Raw genomic sequence first — 18,069 nt, 5'->3', positions numbered from 1 at the left:
GAATTGTTTTGAAGTTACCAAATATCAAGAATAGTCTGATTCTGACACAGTGAATGTGGACAGTTCTCGGCCATCTCAGTTGATTTATTATTCTGAGTAAAGGTAAAAAGTGATAACCAGGCTTAGCCTAGTGGTGCAATCAGTAGCAAACTGAACTGCAGTGCTCGAAGCACTATGGCCGACCTCAGGTTTGGATCCCCAGGTCAGCCTGGAAACATGCCAAGAGCACAGGCACATGCCTGAGACCCTGATGAGTTGGAGAGCCGTGGGAAGGGGATCTCAATGTGAAGAGAACCTGTCGAGGGTGCCTCTCCCTCCCTCTCCGGCGTATATGCTCTTTATCTTGAGCACAATAATAAATGTAATAAATAATACATTTTAAAGCAATAAGTGTTTCAGCTGTCTCTCCTTTGAGAAGCCTTCAAAACGTTCATAGAAAATGCATGAAAAACTTTTGTCTATATTTCAAGTTTTTTGTACTAGAATAAACTTGTCCTTTAATTCCATTTTCCCATGAGCTATTTGAACTAACCTCATATATGAAGTATATTTTATCAAGAATTGAATCAAGGGGCCAGCAGGTGGCTTAGTGGTTAAGGCACTGGACTCCCACATGGCCGACTGTGGTACTGATCCTGGACCTGGCGGCTTGCTTTCTCACTTTCCTGCTCTCTTGCTTTCTCTTTCTCTGTTTCTGTCTCTGTCTCTCTCTAGTGAGCTCACATGCCCTGTAGCAAATTTAAAAAAAAAAAAAGGTAATGATGAATAAAATTAAATAATTCTCTTTTTTTTTTAAAAAAAAAAAGAATTTAATCAATAGAAACCAGCATATGGAGTAATGGTTACATTGCTGGAGTACTGTGTAGTCGACTGCAGTTTGAATCTTGGACCCAGCAGCTTAAAACATGCTGGGGTGCGTGTGCATGCATGCCCAAGATCCTGAGAGGAGAATAGAGACGAGATTGTGGGGTGGCCATCCTCCAGAGGAGTGATTTCTTGCTTTCTCTCTCTCCATCTCTCTCTGTCTCTCCAGCGGGTGTACGTACCCTATAGCAAAAATCTCTCTCTAAAAAAAAATGAATTTAATCAATTAAAATATACATTAGGAAAGCACATTAAGTTCAGTATAGATCCAGGGACCAGCAGTTAGCGTAATGGCTATGTCGCTGGACTCCCACGTAGCCGACCGCAGTTCGCGTCCCGGACCTGGTGGCTTAAAACTCACGCCGGGTGCATGTGCGTGCGTGCCCGAGATCCTGAGAGGAGAATGGAGGAGAAGGGATTGTGGTATGGCCATCCCCCCTGGGGGGGTGATTTCTCGCTTTCTGTCTCTCTGTCTCCCTGTCTGTCTGGCGAGCGCACGCGCCCTATAGCAAAAACCTCTCCAAATATATATATATATATATAGATCCATACACTATTTTTATTTCTCTTTGTAATGAGTTTTGTTAGTGTCTTACGTTGAAGACTCACTACACATTATATAACCCTTCAGTCTAATTATGGTTCTTTCTGAATGTTGTAAGTAGCCACTAGCTAAAGAATTAGAAACAGAATGGGACCAGCAGTTGGTGTAATGTCTATGTCGCTGGATTCCCATGTAGTTGACTGCGGTTCAAGTCCTGGACCCAGTGACTTAAATTCATGCTGGGCGCGTGTGCATGCGTGCCCAAGATCCCGAGAGGAGAATGGAGGATTGCAGCATGGCCATCCCCCCTGGGGGGTGATTTCTTGCTTTCTGTCTCTCTGTCTCTCTCTGTCTTTCTGGTGAGCGCACACGCCCTATAGCAAAAATCTCTCAGAAAAAAAAAGAAAACACATATTTAAATTTTCTTTTTAAAAGAAATCAAGAGTTCCACCAGTATTTATTGTCACATATTTTAGTTTTATATATATATACATATATATACACACATATATATATATACACATATATATATATGTGTGTATATATACACACACACACATATTTTTTTCTTTTTTTAAATAGTCCGAATCCTACATATGTTAAAGTCTTACAATTCTTTTTTTTAAAGAATTATTTTTATTTAACTTTATTTATTATTATTATCATTATTATTTTCCAGTTTGATCCGAGAGAGACAGAGAAAGAGAGAGAGAGAGGAAGGAAGCGAGCAAGCCACCAGGTCTGAGACTTGAACCATGGTCGGCCACGTGGGAGTCCAGCACCTTTAACCACCATGCCACTTGCCGGCCCCTGTTTTTTTTCTTTTAGAGAGAGGTTTTGTTTTTGTTTTTTAAGAATTATTTTATTTAACTTTATTTATTACTATATCATTATTATTTTTCAGTTTGATCAGAGAGAGACAGAGAGAGAGAGAGAGAGAGAGAGGAAGTGAGAAAGCAAGCCACCAGGTCCAAGACTTGAACTGTGGTCAGCCATGAGGGAGTCCAGCGCCTTTAACCACCACGCCACTTGCCAGCCCCATAGAGAGAGTTTTGCTATAGGGTTTGTGCTCTCACCATAAAGACAGACAGAGAGACAGAAAGCAATAAATCAGCCCCCAAGAGGATGGCCACATCTCAATCTCTTCTCCATTCTCCTCTTGCGATTTTGGGCACACACGCACGTGTGCCCAGTGTGAGTTTTAAGCGACTAAGTCTGACTCGAACCATGGTTGACTATGTGGGAGTCGAGCAACATAACCATTATGCCATCTCTGGTCCCAGTCTTCAATATATTTTTTAAATGATTGATTTTTTTAAGGGATTTTTTGTTATAGGGCGCTTGCCGGAAAGACAAGGAGAGACAGAGAGACAGAAAGTGAGAAATCAGCCCCCAGTGGGGATGGTCACTCTGCAGTCCCTTCAACTGTGTGGTTGTCTAGCAATGTCACCATTATGCCATCTGCTGGTGCCAGAGTATACATAAACGCTCTGGAGAGAGAGTAAGCGAGAGAGGGAAAGTGAGAAAGCACACCCTGTGGACAATGGTCAAGCTGTAATTACTTTACTTCATTTACTCCTCTTTTTGCAATTTTGGGCATGCACATGTGCCCAGTATTTTTCAAGTCACTGGGTCTAGGACTCGAACTGTGCAGTCAGCTATATAGGATCCAGATGTCTTAACCACCAAGCCCCAGGCTGCCCCTCCCCTTTTTATTTAGTGACAAAGAACACACGCATGGATGTGCCTATTCAGAGTTTAGAAAGAGCCAGCCTTGATGGGCTTATCACACTGTGACCCCCTTTCCTAGCCTCGAGCATCTTAGGACTCTGGGCACCTGTGTGTGTACCTGGTGTTTTCAAGCCAACCAGAGAATCCAAACCCATGGTCTTAAATGGCGAATCTTACATTCATACATATCTGCTCTCTCTCCACATGACAGAGAGAGAGAGACTCCCTCTCTCGGAGAGAAATCACCCCCTGGGGAAACGGCCATGTCCCAATCCCTTCTCCATTCTCCATTTTGGGTATGCTCACACATGTGCCTGGCATGATTTTCAAGCCTCCAGGTCCAGGATTTGAACTCCACCATCAGCCATGTGGAATCCATTCACCTTAACCTCCATATAACCTTCCAGCCCCTCCACATGACTCTTTTATAGAATTATATTTTATGCAACATAAAACTCATCTTTTTATTTTTTTTATCTTTTTGAGAGTTTTTTTTTTTTTTTTTTTTTTTTTTTTATGCGCTTTTTCGTTGCAGAAAAGACATGTTTTTGCTATAGGGCGCTTGCGCTCGCTGGAAAGACAGAGACAGAGAGACAGAAAGTGAGAAATCACCCCCCAGGGGGATGGCTGCGCCACAATCCCTTCTCCTCCATTCTCTTCTCGAGATCTTGGGCACGTACGCACACATACCCAGCGTGAATTTAAGCTGCCGGTTCCGAGACTTGAACCGCGGTCGACTACATGGGAGTCCAGCGACATAGCCATTACACCAACTGCTGGTTCCAAAACTCATCTTTTGAAAGTGTATTAATTCGGAGGTTTTAGTACATTCACAGAATTGCACAGTTGTCACCACTATCGAATTACAGATCGTTTTCATAACCCAAAAAGACACCTGTACCCCTTAGCAGTAATCCCCTACCCTTCTCCTGACAACCACTAATCTACTTTTTGTCTCTCTGGATTTGCTTATTCTGGAAATTATATATAATTGGAATCCTATAATACAAAGCTTTTTGTGTCTAGATTCTTTCACTAGCATAATGTTCTCAAAGTTCACCCCTGTGTTAGCTAGTGGCAATACTTCTTTCCTTTTCACAGCTGAGTAATATTCCTTTCTATTGGTAGATACCTGTTTTGCTCATTTATCAATTGGACATTTGGATTGTTTTTACATCTGGGCTATAGTGAGTAATGCTGCTATCATTTATGTACACGTTTTTGTGTGACTATGTCCTTTCTGTTCTGGTGGGTTTATACCTAGGAGTGGAATTGCTAGGTCGCATGGTAACATACAGTTCACTTTTGGAGAAACTGCCAAATTGCTCTCGAGTGGCCATGGCATTTTATGTGCCCACTGGCAACGTACAAGAGCTGTAACTTCTCTGTTACAGTATGGCAGTCCGACTCTCTGGGCTCTGTCACTGTCTCCCTTCCCTTCCAGGAGTTACGCCGGACACAGGAGGAGCTGAAGGAGCTGCAGGCAGAACAGCAGAGCCAGGAGGTGGCTGGGCGACACCGAGACCGCGAGTTGGAGAAGCAGCTGGCAGTCCTGAGGGTTGAGGCTGATCGAGGCCGCGAGCTGGAACAGCAAAACCTCCAGCTACAAAAGACCCTCCAGCAACTAAGACAGGACTGTGAAGAGGCTTCCAAGGCAAGGGGAGTGGGCACAGGGCTTAGGAAGTGGAGGCTGAGGGGTCTGGAGGGCTGAGGAGCCCAGGGCGTGGAAAGTTACCTAATGTGGGTACGTACCGGCCAGCTCCCTGGTCCCAGCTGTGTGGTTAAAGGCAGCGAGGATCGGGCGGGCAGGCGGCTGATCCTGGTGATGCCCACTGCTTCTCTGTAGGGGCGGGATGATCAGGGAAGCCATTGGCTGGAGGCAGCACCTTCTCGAAGTCCCATTCCTGTGGGTTCTCGCTAGGTGGCTTTGCCCTGTGGTCACTGACCTGGAACTCTGGGGTCTGAGCCGCCGCTCCCTGGCCCGTCCGCAGGCTAAGCTGGCCACCGAGGCAGAGGCAGCAGTGCTGGGGCAGCGCAGGGCAGCAGTGGAGACCACGCTTCGGGAGACCCAGGAGGAAAACGACGAGTTCCGCCGGCGCATCCTGGGTCTGGAGCAGCAGCTGAAGGAGGCCCGAGGCCTGGCGGAGGGTGGGGAAGCGGTGGAGGCACGACTTCGAGACAAGGTGCAGCGGCTGGAGGTCAGTGCTGTTGCCCGCAGCGCCGGCTTCCTACCTTCAGCCTGACGAAATCCTCCCATGCTAAATAGGCACTTGGCCGCCAGTTTTATTTTGCCCTGTCGTGCTGCTGTCTTGCCAACCCAAACCCTCTGTTCACCTTGGGCTGATTTCCCGGAGCGCGCTTCGGTCTGACTGTTTCTGGCTTCGCACTGCTCTTTTTGCCCCTTATCCCCTGCCCTGCTTGCTCCCTACGTGTTGAGGTCTGTGCTTGTTCCTCTGAGTCTGTTTTCAGCACCTGCCTTTTTCCCAAGTATCTTTCTCCTCCGAGTGGCTGGAACCCAAGCTTCACCTGCTCCCAGGCCCATCCGCCACCTCTTCCTTCTCTCAGGCAGAGAAACAGCGGCTCGAGGAGGCACTGAGTGCAGCTCAGGAGGAGGAGGGGCGCCTGGCAGCAGCCAAGCGGGCACTGGAGCTGCGGCTGGAGGAGGCCCAGCGGGGGCTGGCCCGCCTGGGGCAGGAGCAGCAGGTGCTGACCCGCACCCTGGAGGAGGAAGGGAAGCAGCGGGAGGTCCTGCGGCGAGGCAAGGCTGAGCTGGAGGAGCAGAAGCGTTTGCTGGACAGGACCGTGGACCGACTGAACAAGGAGGTGGGGCACAGGGTGGCTCGGGCCCTTAGGAGGAGGCTCAGGGCACTGGGTGGGCGGACGTGTGTGTGAGGGAGACTGTGGGGCATTGGCTCTCCTCAGGTGTGCTGTTGGGAAGGCCAAGGCCAGATCTTCCAAAAGGGACATCCTTCCTACCCTCCCCGTTCCTGAGGCTTTGCCCTTCCCTCCTTTCCCACTCTGTATGCTCTTCACGTTTGCAGAGTGTCTCCTGGGACTCTCCCTTAGAAAGCTCTAAGACCTAGACAGAAGAATCTTCACTGGTATAGTATTTTAAATTGGGAGGAGGGGCCCAGCAGGTGGCGTGGAGGCTGAGGCGGGCCCCCACATGGTTGACTGGGGAGTTTCAGTCCCAGACCCAGCAACTTGAAAATCACACTGGGCACATATGCATTTGTGCCCGAAATCCCAAAAGGAGAATGGGGAAGAGATCGTGGCATGACCATTGGCCCTGGGGGATGATTTCTCACTTCTCTCTCTTACTCTGTCTCTCTCTAGCAAGTGTATATGCCCTAAAGCTAACTTTAAAAAGAGAAAGAAAAAAATGTAGAGGGAGAGAAGAAAGGAAGAAAAAGAACTATTAGGCTATTCAGAAAGTTCACGGACAATGGAATTAAAGTATCAGTTTATTCTGATGCAAAAAAAAGCCACAATAAAAATCCATGCATAGTTTTTTCCTAACATGTATTTTGAAGACCCACCTCAGAAATGGCTTTTTTTCTGATAAGGTGCTTTTTTCAATCTTGTACTTTATAAAACAAGAACATGCACCTAATATTGACATCAGTTCTTTTATTTTTTTAGAAAGTGAGAAATCACCCTCCAGAGGGGATGGCCGTGCCATAATCTCTTCTCCTCCATTCTCCTCTCAGGACCTTGGGCACGCACACACATGCACCCAGCTTGAGTTTAAACCACCGGGTCTGGGACGCGAACCCCAGTCGACTACATAGAAGTCCAGCATCATAGCCATTATGCTAACTGTTGGTCCCCCCCCAAATTTTTTTGATAAAAATATTTTTAAAAATAGAACTGATGGGACCAGGAGTTGGCGAAAACATGGGTGATGACCACACCACAATCCCTTTTGCATTCTCCTCTTGGGATTTTGGGCACATACATGCACCCAAAATGTTTCTCAAGCCGCTGGGTCAGGGACTCAAACCATGCAGTTGGCCATGTGGGTTCTAGGCGCTTTAACCACTGTATTACTGATTGGCCCCAGATTTTTCTTTCTTGGTACTAGCACCTTGGGTTTGCTGAAAAATGGTTATTTAAGGTTTGCTTTTTTTATTAGGCCCTGTTGTAAATACATAATTAACCAACATAATTCTCACAACCACTGTGTGATTTTACAGGGGAACTAAGACACAGAGAGGATAAGTAAGGGCTTGTGGCATGGCCATCTGCCCCAGAGGTCACTGGTTAAATGGTAGAGCCAGGAATGTGGCATCTGTATATAATTACCAACTGCACCAGGGACCTAGGCCCCAGAAAGAGTAATAGAGAGCTGTCTTACAGGATGGGCTCTCCAGAGAGACAGAGAGACAGAAAGCGAGAAATCACCCCCACCGGGGATGGCCATGCTGCAATCCCTTCTCCATTCTCCTCTCAGGATCTTGGGCATGCACGCACACGTGCCTGGTGTGAATTTAAACCACTGGCTCTGGGATTTGAACCATGGTTGACTACATGGGGGGTCCAGCGATGTAACCATTATGCCATCTGCTGGTTCCAGGGAGGGATCTTTTGGCGTCTTGGAAGTCTGGGTCTGGAGGAAGGACAGTGGCATCTGTTAAAGTGGTACAGTGCTGAAATTCTTTTCTTTGTGTGTTTTAGCTGGAGCAAATTGCAGAGGACTCTAAGCAAGCCTTGCAGCAGCTCCAGGCCCAGCTGGAGGATTACAAGGAAAAGGCTCGGCGGGAGGTGGCAGATGCCCAGCGCCAGGCCAAGGACTGGGCCAGCGAAGCCGAGAAGACCTCTGGGGGGCTGAGCCGGCTTCAGGATGAGGTAGGGGCCTAAATGGATGGGGAATGGGAACCATCCTGATGTTCTTGGGTTCGAAGGTCATTGCCTCTACTCACTGTGGCGAGGGGTCCTGGGACACAACCACTGGCAGTCTGACCACTGGTAGTGACATACCACAATAGTTAGGGTAGGATGGAAGTTGTCTACCTTGGGTACAGACAAAGGGATGCATTGGCTATGGAAGAATGATTTTTCAAACTCTGCTGTGCATTTTACTTGCCTGGGAAATTTATAAAAGTCTCAGTGAGGACACGTGGAGGTGCAGCAGGAGAGCAACTAGAAAGGTCCCAGGTTCATATCCCAGGCCTCCCTCTCCATGCCGACTACACATGTGCCTGTGATCTGGACCAGTTGAGGTTGGGGATGGGTTGTGGCATAAAGACTGTTAGAGGTGCCTCTCTGTCTGTCTCTTCTCTCTCTCTATCTAGATCTTTCTCTCTTATGGAAAAAATATATTAGTAAACTTAAAAAAAAAAAAATCCTACTGCCCAAGCTGTATTCCGTACTATTTAAATCCCAAACTCTTGGACTAGAACCCAGGATCAATTTTTTTTTTTAAACTCTTCAAGTGAGGGACCAGCAGATGGCGTAATGGGTATGTCACTGGACTCCCACACAAGTTGATTGCAGTTTGAGTCCTGGACCTGGTGGCCTAAACCTCACTCTGGGCGCATGTGTGTGTGTGTGTGTGTGTGCCCAAGATCCCGAGAGGAGAATGGAGGAGAAGGGATTGCGGCATGGCTATCCCCCTGGGAGTGATTTCTCGCTTTCTGTCTCTCTGTCAAGTGTACATACCTTATAGCAAAAATCAACTCTTCAAGTGATTCTAACTTGGGTAGAGAATTTAAACAATAAAGAAAATAGACTATAAGTCTGCTTTTTGTTACCACTATGCACTGACAACGCTAAAGAACGCCAATGACTATTTCTCCCCTTGGAAGTGGGTTCTTTCCACCTCTCAGTGCCCACCTTCTTACTACTCCGAGCTGTCACCTTTTCCCTGCCTCCCAGACCCAGAGGCTGCGGCAGGCCCTGCAGGCATCCCAGGCTGAACGGGACACAGCCCGGCTGGACAAGGAGTTGCTGGCCCAGCGACTGCAGGGGCTGGAGCAAGAGGCAGAAAACAAGAAACGCTCCCAGGACGACAGGGCCCGGCAACTGAAGAGCCTCGAGGTAAGACATTGGGGGTGTCCTGTGGGGAGGAGGAGGGAGCTTCTGGGTTTTCGCACAGATAGAACTTTTATGGGGAAAGGAGCCAGGATACTCCACGCCTCTTTATACACTAGAAATTGGAACTGGTAGTCTATAGTGGGTTTTTGTTTGGCTACAGTTTTTTGTTTGTTTATTTTTGGTTTTGTTTGCCATAGGGCATATGTGCTTGCTAGAAAGAGGGAAGGTGAGAAATCACCCCCCTGGGAGGATAGCCACACCACAATTCCTTTTCTTTCATTCTTTTTTTTTTTTATAACATCTTTTTTTTTTTATATTTTATTTTTGAGAGGTTTTTGCTATAGGGCACGTGCGCTCGCCAGACAGACAGAAAGAGACAGAGAGACAGAAAGTGAGAAATCACCCCCCAGAGGGGATGGTCACGCTGCAAACCCTTCTCCTCCATTCTCTTCTCGGGATCTTGGGCACGCACGCACACGCACCCAGCATGAGTTTTAAGCCACCAGGTCCAGGACGTGAACCGTGGTTGACTACGTGGGAGTTCAGTGACATAGCCATTACGCTAACTGCTGGTTCCCCTCTTTCATTCTTTTTTTGGGATTTTGGGCATGCGGGCATGCGCATGCACACACACAAACACAGTGATTATCAAACCACTGGGTCCAGGACCTGAACTGCAGTCGGCCATGTGGCAATCCAGCACCTTAACCACCATATCACCTGCTGGCTCAGCTACCATGGTTTTTTAAACTTTATTTTACTTTTTGATTAAAATGAAGGTCAAGTGTAATTTTACTACTTATAAGAGAGAGCAAGAGTGACAGAGAGATAGCACCCCAGTAAGGTTCTGTGATCTACCCCTAGCCTTAGCCAGCTCTGGATCAGGAGCACATGGGTGCCTGGTGTGCTTGGGGAAATCTTCAGATTTGAACTAGAAATCTTTCTATGTGAGATTGCCTTGCAGAGTATGTTGTTGTACCATTATGCCACCATTCCAGCAAATGGCTACAGCCTTCCTGCCTTCCTGCCTTCTTTCCTTCCTTCCTTCCTTTCTTATTTTTTTTTTACTTTGCCAGAGAGCATGTGCATTCATTGGAGAAAGATAGGGAGAAAGAGGGAGAGAGAAAGTAAGAAAGCACCCCCACACACATAGAAGATGGTCACATTGCAATCCTTTCTTCTTCTCCTTTTGGGATTTTTGGGCACACATGTGCACATGCCTGGTATTTTTCAAGGTGGTAGGTCAGAGATTCTGAACTGTGCCGTTGGCCATGTGGGATCCAACCGCCTTAACCGTCGTGTCACAGGCTGGCCCAGTCTGTGGTATTTTAAACAACTTTAAATTAATTGCCAATGTTTGGAAATGTATAGATGTCACGTAAAATTTGGATTTCTCACACTGGGGATGTACTCGAGTGCTTCATATCTGATGGGATAGAGGACGTGACCAGACCTTATCGGGGAGCTCAGCTCTCTCTCGCTCTCTCACTCTCTCACGTGTGTGTACATGTACTCTATCATGAATGAAAAAAAAAAATTAGATTTCTGGCATCTTTTTTTTTTTTTTAATTTTTGCTATAGGGCATGTGCACTTGCTGGAGAAAGACAGAGAAAGGGAAAGTGAGACATCAGCTCCCGGGTGAGATGGCCATGTTACAGTCCCTTCTCTTCCACTCTCTCAGGATTTTGGGTATACATGCATATGCACCATATTCATTTTCAAGCCACCAGGCCTGAGACTTGAACCACAGAGTTAGCCATGAGGGATCCAGTGCCTTAACCACCACACCACCTGCTGGCCCCAAGGATTTCTGGCATCCTTTATACTGTGGTGACATGGAGCTTCTAGTCCTAAGTTTTATAAGGCAACAGTTGACTAGAGCTAAGTGGTAGCTTCTCTTTGGAGTGCACAGTGGCTCTCGGTTTGCTATATTTGATGACAGTAATACCACCACAGCAACCACAGCAAGCATATACTGTGCTGTGTGCCAGGTACTTGAGACTCGTTTAATCCTCAGAACAACCCTGTAGGGTAGATAGTCTTGTTGTCTCCATTTTACAAATGAGGAAAACTGAGGCACAGAGAGAATTAAGTAGCGTGGTCACAGTTCCACCATTAGAAAGCGGTAGCTCTTGGGACCAGCAGTTAATGTAATGGTTCTGTCACTGGACTCCCATGTAGTTGACTGCGGTTTGAGTCCCAGTCCCGGCAGCTTAAACTCACGCCGGGCGCGTGTGTGTGCATGCCCAAGATCCCGAGAGGAGAATGGAGGAGAAGGGACTGCGGCGTGGCCATCCCCCCTGGGGGGTGATTTCTCGCTTTCTGTCTCTTTGTCTCTCTCTGTCTTTCTGGCGCGCGCACGCGCCCTATAGCAGAAACCTCTCCAAAACAAAAGGAAGTGGTAGCTCTTGGGCCAACTGGTGGCATGGTGGTTAGGGTGGCTGGATCTTATGTAGTCAACTTCACAGTTAGAGTCCTGGACTGGCAACTTGAGAGATAGGCTGGATGAATGTGTGTCTGCCCAAAATCCTCAGAGGAGAATGGAGGAGAGGGGATCGCAACATGACCATCTCCCTGGGGGGTGATTTCTTACTTTCTCTATTTCTCTTTAGTGAGCACATGTGCCCTGTAGCAAACTTAAGAAAAAAAAAAAAAGGAAAGAAACTGGTAGATCTATTTCAAGCCCAGGCAGTCTGGTCCCTAGCCCATTCTCCTAGGCTCTGTGGTATACCGCCTGGCTTGAATTTGTTCCCTCAAGTTGTACTCTGGCGCTTCAGATTCTGGGACTTTTCGTCTCAGCCTTGGCCCAAGTACTTGGGTTTCTCTCTCAAGTTTCCCATTAGGGAGACAGTGTTCTCCAACTCCCTGCCCAGTGCATGCTCCACCCTTCCCTTTCATGTCCCACACTGGTCAGCAGAGGGCGCTAGTTCCATAGTGGCTTTGGGCAGATACAAAGACCAAGAGGTTACTGGATGTGTAAGAGCCAAGTCTGTGGAGGCTGGAGTTTGGAAGCTGGAGCCCTGGTCTGAGTTTGGCGTTCTAGTGTCCAGCACTCAGGGCAAAATGAACCTGTTGTCTTGCTCTAGGAAAAGGTCTCCCGGCTGGAAGCAGAGTTAGATGAGGAGAAGAACACAGTGGAGCTGCTGACAGACCGGATGAATCGTGGCCGGGACCAGGTAACCCTTCCTTTCCCCTCATCTGGGTTTATCTGACTCTAATTTCCTGGCCCTCTCAAAACCAGCCGTACTCAGTTAGCATAATGGCTATGTCGCTGGACTCCCACGTAGTCGACTGCGGTTCGTGTCCTGGACCCGGTGGCTTAAAACTCATGCTGGGCGCGTGTGCGTGCGTGTCCAAGATCCCGAGAGGAGAATGGAGGAGAAGGGATTGCGGCGTGACCATCCCCCCTGGGGGGTGATTTCTCGCTTTCTGTCTCTATGTCTCTCTCTGTCTGTCTGGCGAGCGCACGCGCCCTACAGTGAAAATCTCTCCAAAAAAAAAAAAACCAGCCGTACTCTCCTGTCTTTCATTCTGCAACATTCTGGCCACAGAATCTGCAGCTGGGCCTGTGTTGGAGTCTTGTCTGCTTCAGGAAGAGCTGGCAAGTTTCCTTAGGTGGAAAGAATCCAAGGATTCTATGACCATGGATTCTGTGGCTTCTGTGACCGGGGCTACACTCTGACCTTAGCTGAGGCTGCATTGGTTCAGAAGAGATGCTAGTTCCTGGTGGGACTAAGCAGGCCTTATTTAAATTCTGGGGCTCTTCTCACTGAATAGGCTGTGATTTTTTTAGTTCCCCGGGTATTTGGGGCTCTTGGGGTTCAGAGGTCACCCTCCAGTTATCCTGGTTCAGCTTGCTGGTTCCTCTCACCCTTCCCTACCAGGTGGATCAGCTGAGAACAGAGCTCATGCAGGAGAGGTCTGCTCGGCAGGACCTGGAGTGTGACAAAATCTCCTTGGAGAGACAGGTGAAGGGTGGTGGGGACAGACCCCAGGAGGTGGGGAGAATGGCCAAGCGGGGTGCTAACTGTGGAGGCTTCCTTTCCCCCAGAACAAGGACTTGAAGAGCCGGTTGGCCAGCTCAGAAGGCTTCCAGAAGCCCAGTGCCAGCCTCTCTCAGCTTGAGTCCCAGAACCAGTTGTTGCAGGAACGACTGCAGGCTGAAGAGAGGTGACATGAGCCTGTCCTTTGTCCCTTTCTCCTTCCTCTGGGTTTTTCTCCTCTTGGCCTCCCTCATCTTCTAAGCCCCATACAGCCAACCAGGCCAGATCTTTAGGGAGTCCTTTCTTCCTGGTGGAGAGCAGGGAGAGTGACGGAATTCTGAAATAGGAGTAACCTCTATGCCCTTGTTCCTTGGCTCTACCTCGGCTCCTCTCCAGCCTACTCATGCCTGAGAAAAGTCTTTGGAGGCAATAGGGGACCGAGCAAATGTTCCTTTAGAAACAGCTGGGCCAGCTGGTGGCGTGCTGATTGAGATGGCTGGACCCTACATGGCTAGCTCTGCGGTTTGTGTCCTGCACCTGGCAGTGTCAAAATCACAGTGGGCGCCTATGTATGCGTGTTCAAAACCCTAAGAGGAGAATAAAAGAAAAGGGATTATGATGTGGCCATCCCCAGGGGGCTGCTTTCTCACTTTCTCTGGCAAGGACACATGCCTTTTAGCTAAGTTAAAAAAAAAGAGAGAAATGGCAACAGCCAGAGATATCCTCCTCCTTCACCTTCTTAGGGAGAAGACAGTTCTCCAGTCCACCAACCGAAAACTGGAGCGGAGAGTTAAAGAGCTGTCCATCCAGATTGATGATGAGCGACAGCATGTCAATGACCAGAAAGACCAGGTAAGGACTTGGCAAGCAGCCATGGGGCAAGTACATATTATGTGTTTGCTTGAAGGCAAAGGAGGCTCCTGTCTCCCATAGGATTTCCATACTTGCACTTGTGTAGGGGCGGAGAGAGACGGTTGGAATGACTAGACTAGAGCAATCCTAGGAAACGTGCACTGAGAGCTGAGGAGGTGCGAGGTTCACTAAGTGTTACTCGTGCACTAATTTATTTAATCCCCAAGCCAACTCTGTGTGGTTAGGGAACTTACCCATGATAACATTTTTTTAGGGGCAATTTTCCCTTGTCAAGATTATTACAGGTGGGCTGGCCCAGTAGTCTAGTGACTGACAGCCCGATCTCGCATGGCTGACTGTGATTTAAATCCCGGCCCAGTTGGCTTGAAAAACACATCAGGCACTTGTGTGTGTGTGCCTAAAATCCAGATAGGATGGAGAAGTGGCGAGGGGAGTGTGGCGTGACCACACCTATTGGGGGGGGCGCTTCCTCTCTTGATCTCTTTCTGGCCAGCACATGCGCTCTCAGGCATATGCTGAAAGAACGAAAGGTTACAGCGGCGGTTTCCTGGCCATGGTAGCAGATGCTTTTCTAATGTGGGGACTTGGTGTCCTGCCCAGCTAAGCCTGAGGGTGAAGGCTCTGAAGCGGCAGGTAGATGAAGCAGAAGAGGAAATCGAGCGACTGGATGGCCTGAGGAAGAAGGCCCAGCGGGAACTGGAGGAGCAACACGAGGTCAATGAACAGCTCCAGGCCAGGATCAAGTCCCTGGAGAAGGATTCCTGGTAAGAGCTGCCCTGCCCTTCTGCCTCCTGCTCCATATGGACAGTAAGGCAGGGAGGGGATGATCTCTCGCGAGCTAGATAAGAAAATCTCTAAGATGAGACAGTGTAGTGTGTCTATTAGTATGTCAGCCCCAAACCTGTATCCTGTCTCCCCAGATCTCTTGTTAGTGGGGTTTCTTGGGAATAGCTTCAGGCCTAGAAGAATTGTGATTTCCTTAGCACAAGAGGGGTGGTCATCCCAATCTTTCTGTTCCCCCCTTGCTTACCAGTTCTTCTCTCTGACCCAGGCGCAAAGCTTCCCGCTCCGCTACTGCTGAGTCGACCCTCAAACACGAAGGGCTGAGCTCTGATGAGGAGTTTGATGGCGTCTACGATCCCTCTTCCATCGCATCACTGCTTACAGAGAGCAACCTGCAGACCAGCTCCTGTTAGCCCATGATCCTCAAGGGTCCAGAAACCAGGCTTGAGGCCTATCCCAGCCAGCCCTGTTCTGCCCTGCCCACCTCAGATCCCTAGTACCTGTGGGTGACCCAGTTATTCAGACCTAAGACAGGAGGGGTCTGAGTGATGGTGGTGAAAAGGACAATGGCGATAAGCCAGCCAAGAGATGGACTTTCTTTTTCCACTGGAGGAGCGTGCATTTCCGGCCAGCTCAGCCCTCCCCTGGAGTGCTGCCCCCGCCTTCATCTCCCTTGTGGTGGAAGGACGGTCAGCATATAGCCTGAGGAGACTGAGCTGGATAGGAAGGGCTAGAAATTGCCATGTGTACAAAGCTTTATTTCTTTAGCCCTTAAACCCTAAGGCTCAGGGAAATAGCCTATGCTCTTCTGCTCTCTGGACTCCTGCAACCCATTTTCCTCCCACTCTGGAGCAGGGTGAAGGACACGTTACGGGTAATGGACACGCAGGCGTGGCTGTTCCCACTTCTCAGATGCTCCTTTTTTGCACAGTCACGGGGCCCATGCAGCAGTCCCCATACCCATCCACTTCCTATATTTTGATCTTCTCCAAGAGACCCTTGGTCCTCTCTCCTTTCCATTGTCACCATTCTTACCTTGTTTCTTCCCTCTCAGTGCCTTAGCCAGGGTGAGGAGATAAGGATGCTCTTCTTGCCTTTTATATGTGCACATTCATACCTCTCCAAAGAGCCTTTCCCCAGCCGGGGCCCTCAGCCTTTCCTGCTGCCCCAGTGACTGGTTGAGAGAGCTACTGGCTTCTCTGTTGAAGAGCCCTGGGAGAAGGACTTTGCTCGAGCCATGATAAGGTGGTGGGGATCTGGTTCTGCTCAGGGTTTCCATCCTTTCTCCTCTCCCTCCTCTGTGATAATGGATGTGGTTGTAAGGCGGTTGCACCTGGGAACTCTGACCACTGTCTATGCAAGCTTCAAAAGCAAAGATCTCAGTCCCTGTGGCCTTCCTGTGGCTTCTCTGACCAGTTGTGCCCAGCCTCATTAGGGGAGCAAGGGACCTTCACTTTCTCAGGAGCTTGGCTCTGAGTCAGGACTTCCCCTGGGGCTAGATGCTGACTCTTGGTAGAAATGGGAAGAGGAAATGGAGCATTTATTCCTCTTTTGGATTTTGGGGAGAGCCAAGCCCTGGTAGGGGGGAAGGTAAGGGAGATGATTCACCTTTCTTATTTCTTAAGCAAGTTCTATAGAGAGTCTGCAGGAGGAAGAAGGCTGTTCTTACCAATGACTTGTAATTTCATGATTTTTAAAAAATCCTATATTCTTCTGCACATCAGATACTCTCTCCCAATCCAATCCAACCTTGGTATTATTTTAAATTAAATATTAAAATTATATATGTATATCAAGGTCCTTGGCTTGTCTTCTCATTCTTTTCCCTGGGTTATTAAGAAACCTGAGCTTATTTTGTTCAATTTGCCATAGGGCGTGTGCACTCACCAAAGAGACAGAAAGTGAGAAAACACCCTGCAGAGGGGATGGCCACATCGCAATCCCTTCTCCATACTCCTCTCAGGATTTTGAGTACACATGCACACACACCTGGTGTTTATCAAGTTGCTGAGTCTGGAACTTGAACCATGTAGGTGGCCATGTGGGATCCAGCTGCCTTATCCACCACGGCACCTGCTGGCCCTGGATGTCTGAATTTTATCAGGTCTTTTAAACTATAGATTAGAGATGAGCTAGAATTTTCTTTATCTCACTTTTCAGAGGCTCTTTACAGGAAACATGGTAGTGTTTACAGCAGACCCTTCCTTTCCTGACAGTTTTCTGGGAATAACAAGGCCAGTAAATGCCTGCTTTGAGGGTCAGAGGGGAATAGACCAGAACTGAGCTTTATTCCTTTTGTCACAAGGATACCCTTGGCATGCATCACCCCTGTACAAAAATCCCCATCCGGGGCTGGCAGGTGGCATGGTGGTTAAGATGCTGGACTCACATGGCCAACCAAGGTTCAAGTCCTGGACTTGGTGGCTTGCTTACTCACTTTCCCTCTTTCACTCTCTCTCTTTGTCTCTCTCAGTTCAATTTTTAAAAATAACAATAATGGATAAAATTTAAAGTAATTAAAAAAAAAATCCCTATCCATTCCTAACTGGCATGGGACAAAATCCTTGCCTAGGAGATAATGAAGTTTCTGCCTTCTAGGCTCTCGTGTTGCCTTGAAAAGGAAGCTAGCTGCTCACCAGAGCTTGTTGCCAGGTGTAGGGGTACTTGGAAGTGGGTCAGATCCCCACCTAATGTATTCTGTCTGCTGTCCTGTGACCTGTAGCCCAGTAGCTCAGTCAGCAGCTGGGCTGGGAAGAAGCTCCATGGTCCTGATTGGCCAACTCTCAATCCTGTGTTCCCCAGCATCAGCTTGGGGAGCATACCATTGGAGAAGCTGAGGTTCATCTTTTCTCAAGAACACAAGTTCCTTGGGACCAGCAGTTAGTGTAATGGCTATGTTGCTGGACTCCCATATAGTGGACTGCGGTTCGAGTTCCATATCGGGTGGCTTAAACTCACGCCAGGCGTGTGTGCATGCGTGCCCAAGATCCTGAGACGAGAATGGAGGAGAAGGGGTTGCAGCATGACCGTCCCCCCTGGGGGGTGATTTCTCGCTTTCTGTCTCTCTGTCTCTCTCTGTCTTTCTGGTGAGCACACGCACCCTGTAGCAAAAAAATCTCTCCAAAAAAAAAAAAAAAAAACCAAGTTCCTTTTAAGGCAATGTGACCTACCTCTCGCAAACTTTTTAAAAAAATTTTATTTATTTACATTCATTCACTATACATCATTATAGCATACAAAATAAGATTTCCCAT

General features: G+C 48.2%; 1 protein-coding gene across 1 annotated transcript in view; it reads left to right on the top strand.

Annotated features, from left to right (window-relative positions):
* Positions 1–15,762, top strand: part of CGN (cingulin) — a 39,773-nt gene extending 24,011 nt beyond the window's left edge. Inside the window, exons 11-21 of the mRNA XM_006168409.2 lie at positions 4,584–4,793; positions 5,131–5,337; positions 5,705–5,962; positions 7,817–7,987; positions 9,017–9,178; positions 12,263–12,352; positions 13,061–13,144; positions 13,228–13,346; positions 13,903–14,011; positions 14,633–14,796; positions 15,084–15,762. Coding sequence (XP_006168471.1) covers positions 4,584–4,793; positions 5,131–5,337; positions 5,705–5,962; positions 7,817–7,987; positions 9,017–9,178; positions 12,263–12,352; positions 13,061–13,144; positions 13,228–13,346; positions 13,903–14,011; positions 14,633–14,796; positions 15,084–15,228 — 1,719 coding nt within the window. The 3' untranslated portion in view covers positions 15,229–15,762. The remainder of the gene's footprint in view (positions 1–4,583; positions 4,794–5,130; positions 5,338–5,704; positions 5,963–7,816; positions 7,988–9,016; positions 9,179–12,262; positions 12,353–13,060; positions 13,145–13,227; positions 13,347–13,902; positions 14,012–14,632; positions 14,797–15,083) is intronic.
* Positions 15,763–18,069: the final 2,307 nt, after the last annotated feature.

The sequence above is a fragment of the Tupaia chinensis genome, unplaced genomic scaffold (assembly GCF_000334495.1).
Source record: "Tupaia chinensis unplaced genomic scaffold, TupChi_1.0 Scaffold145814_1, whole genome shotgun sequence".
NCBI lineage: Eukaryota > Metazoa > Chordata > Mammalia > Scandentia > Tupaiidae > Tupaia > Tupaia belangeri.
Note: the sequence above shows the minus strand (reverse complement) of the source record. Positions and strands in the feature narration are given on the sequence as shown.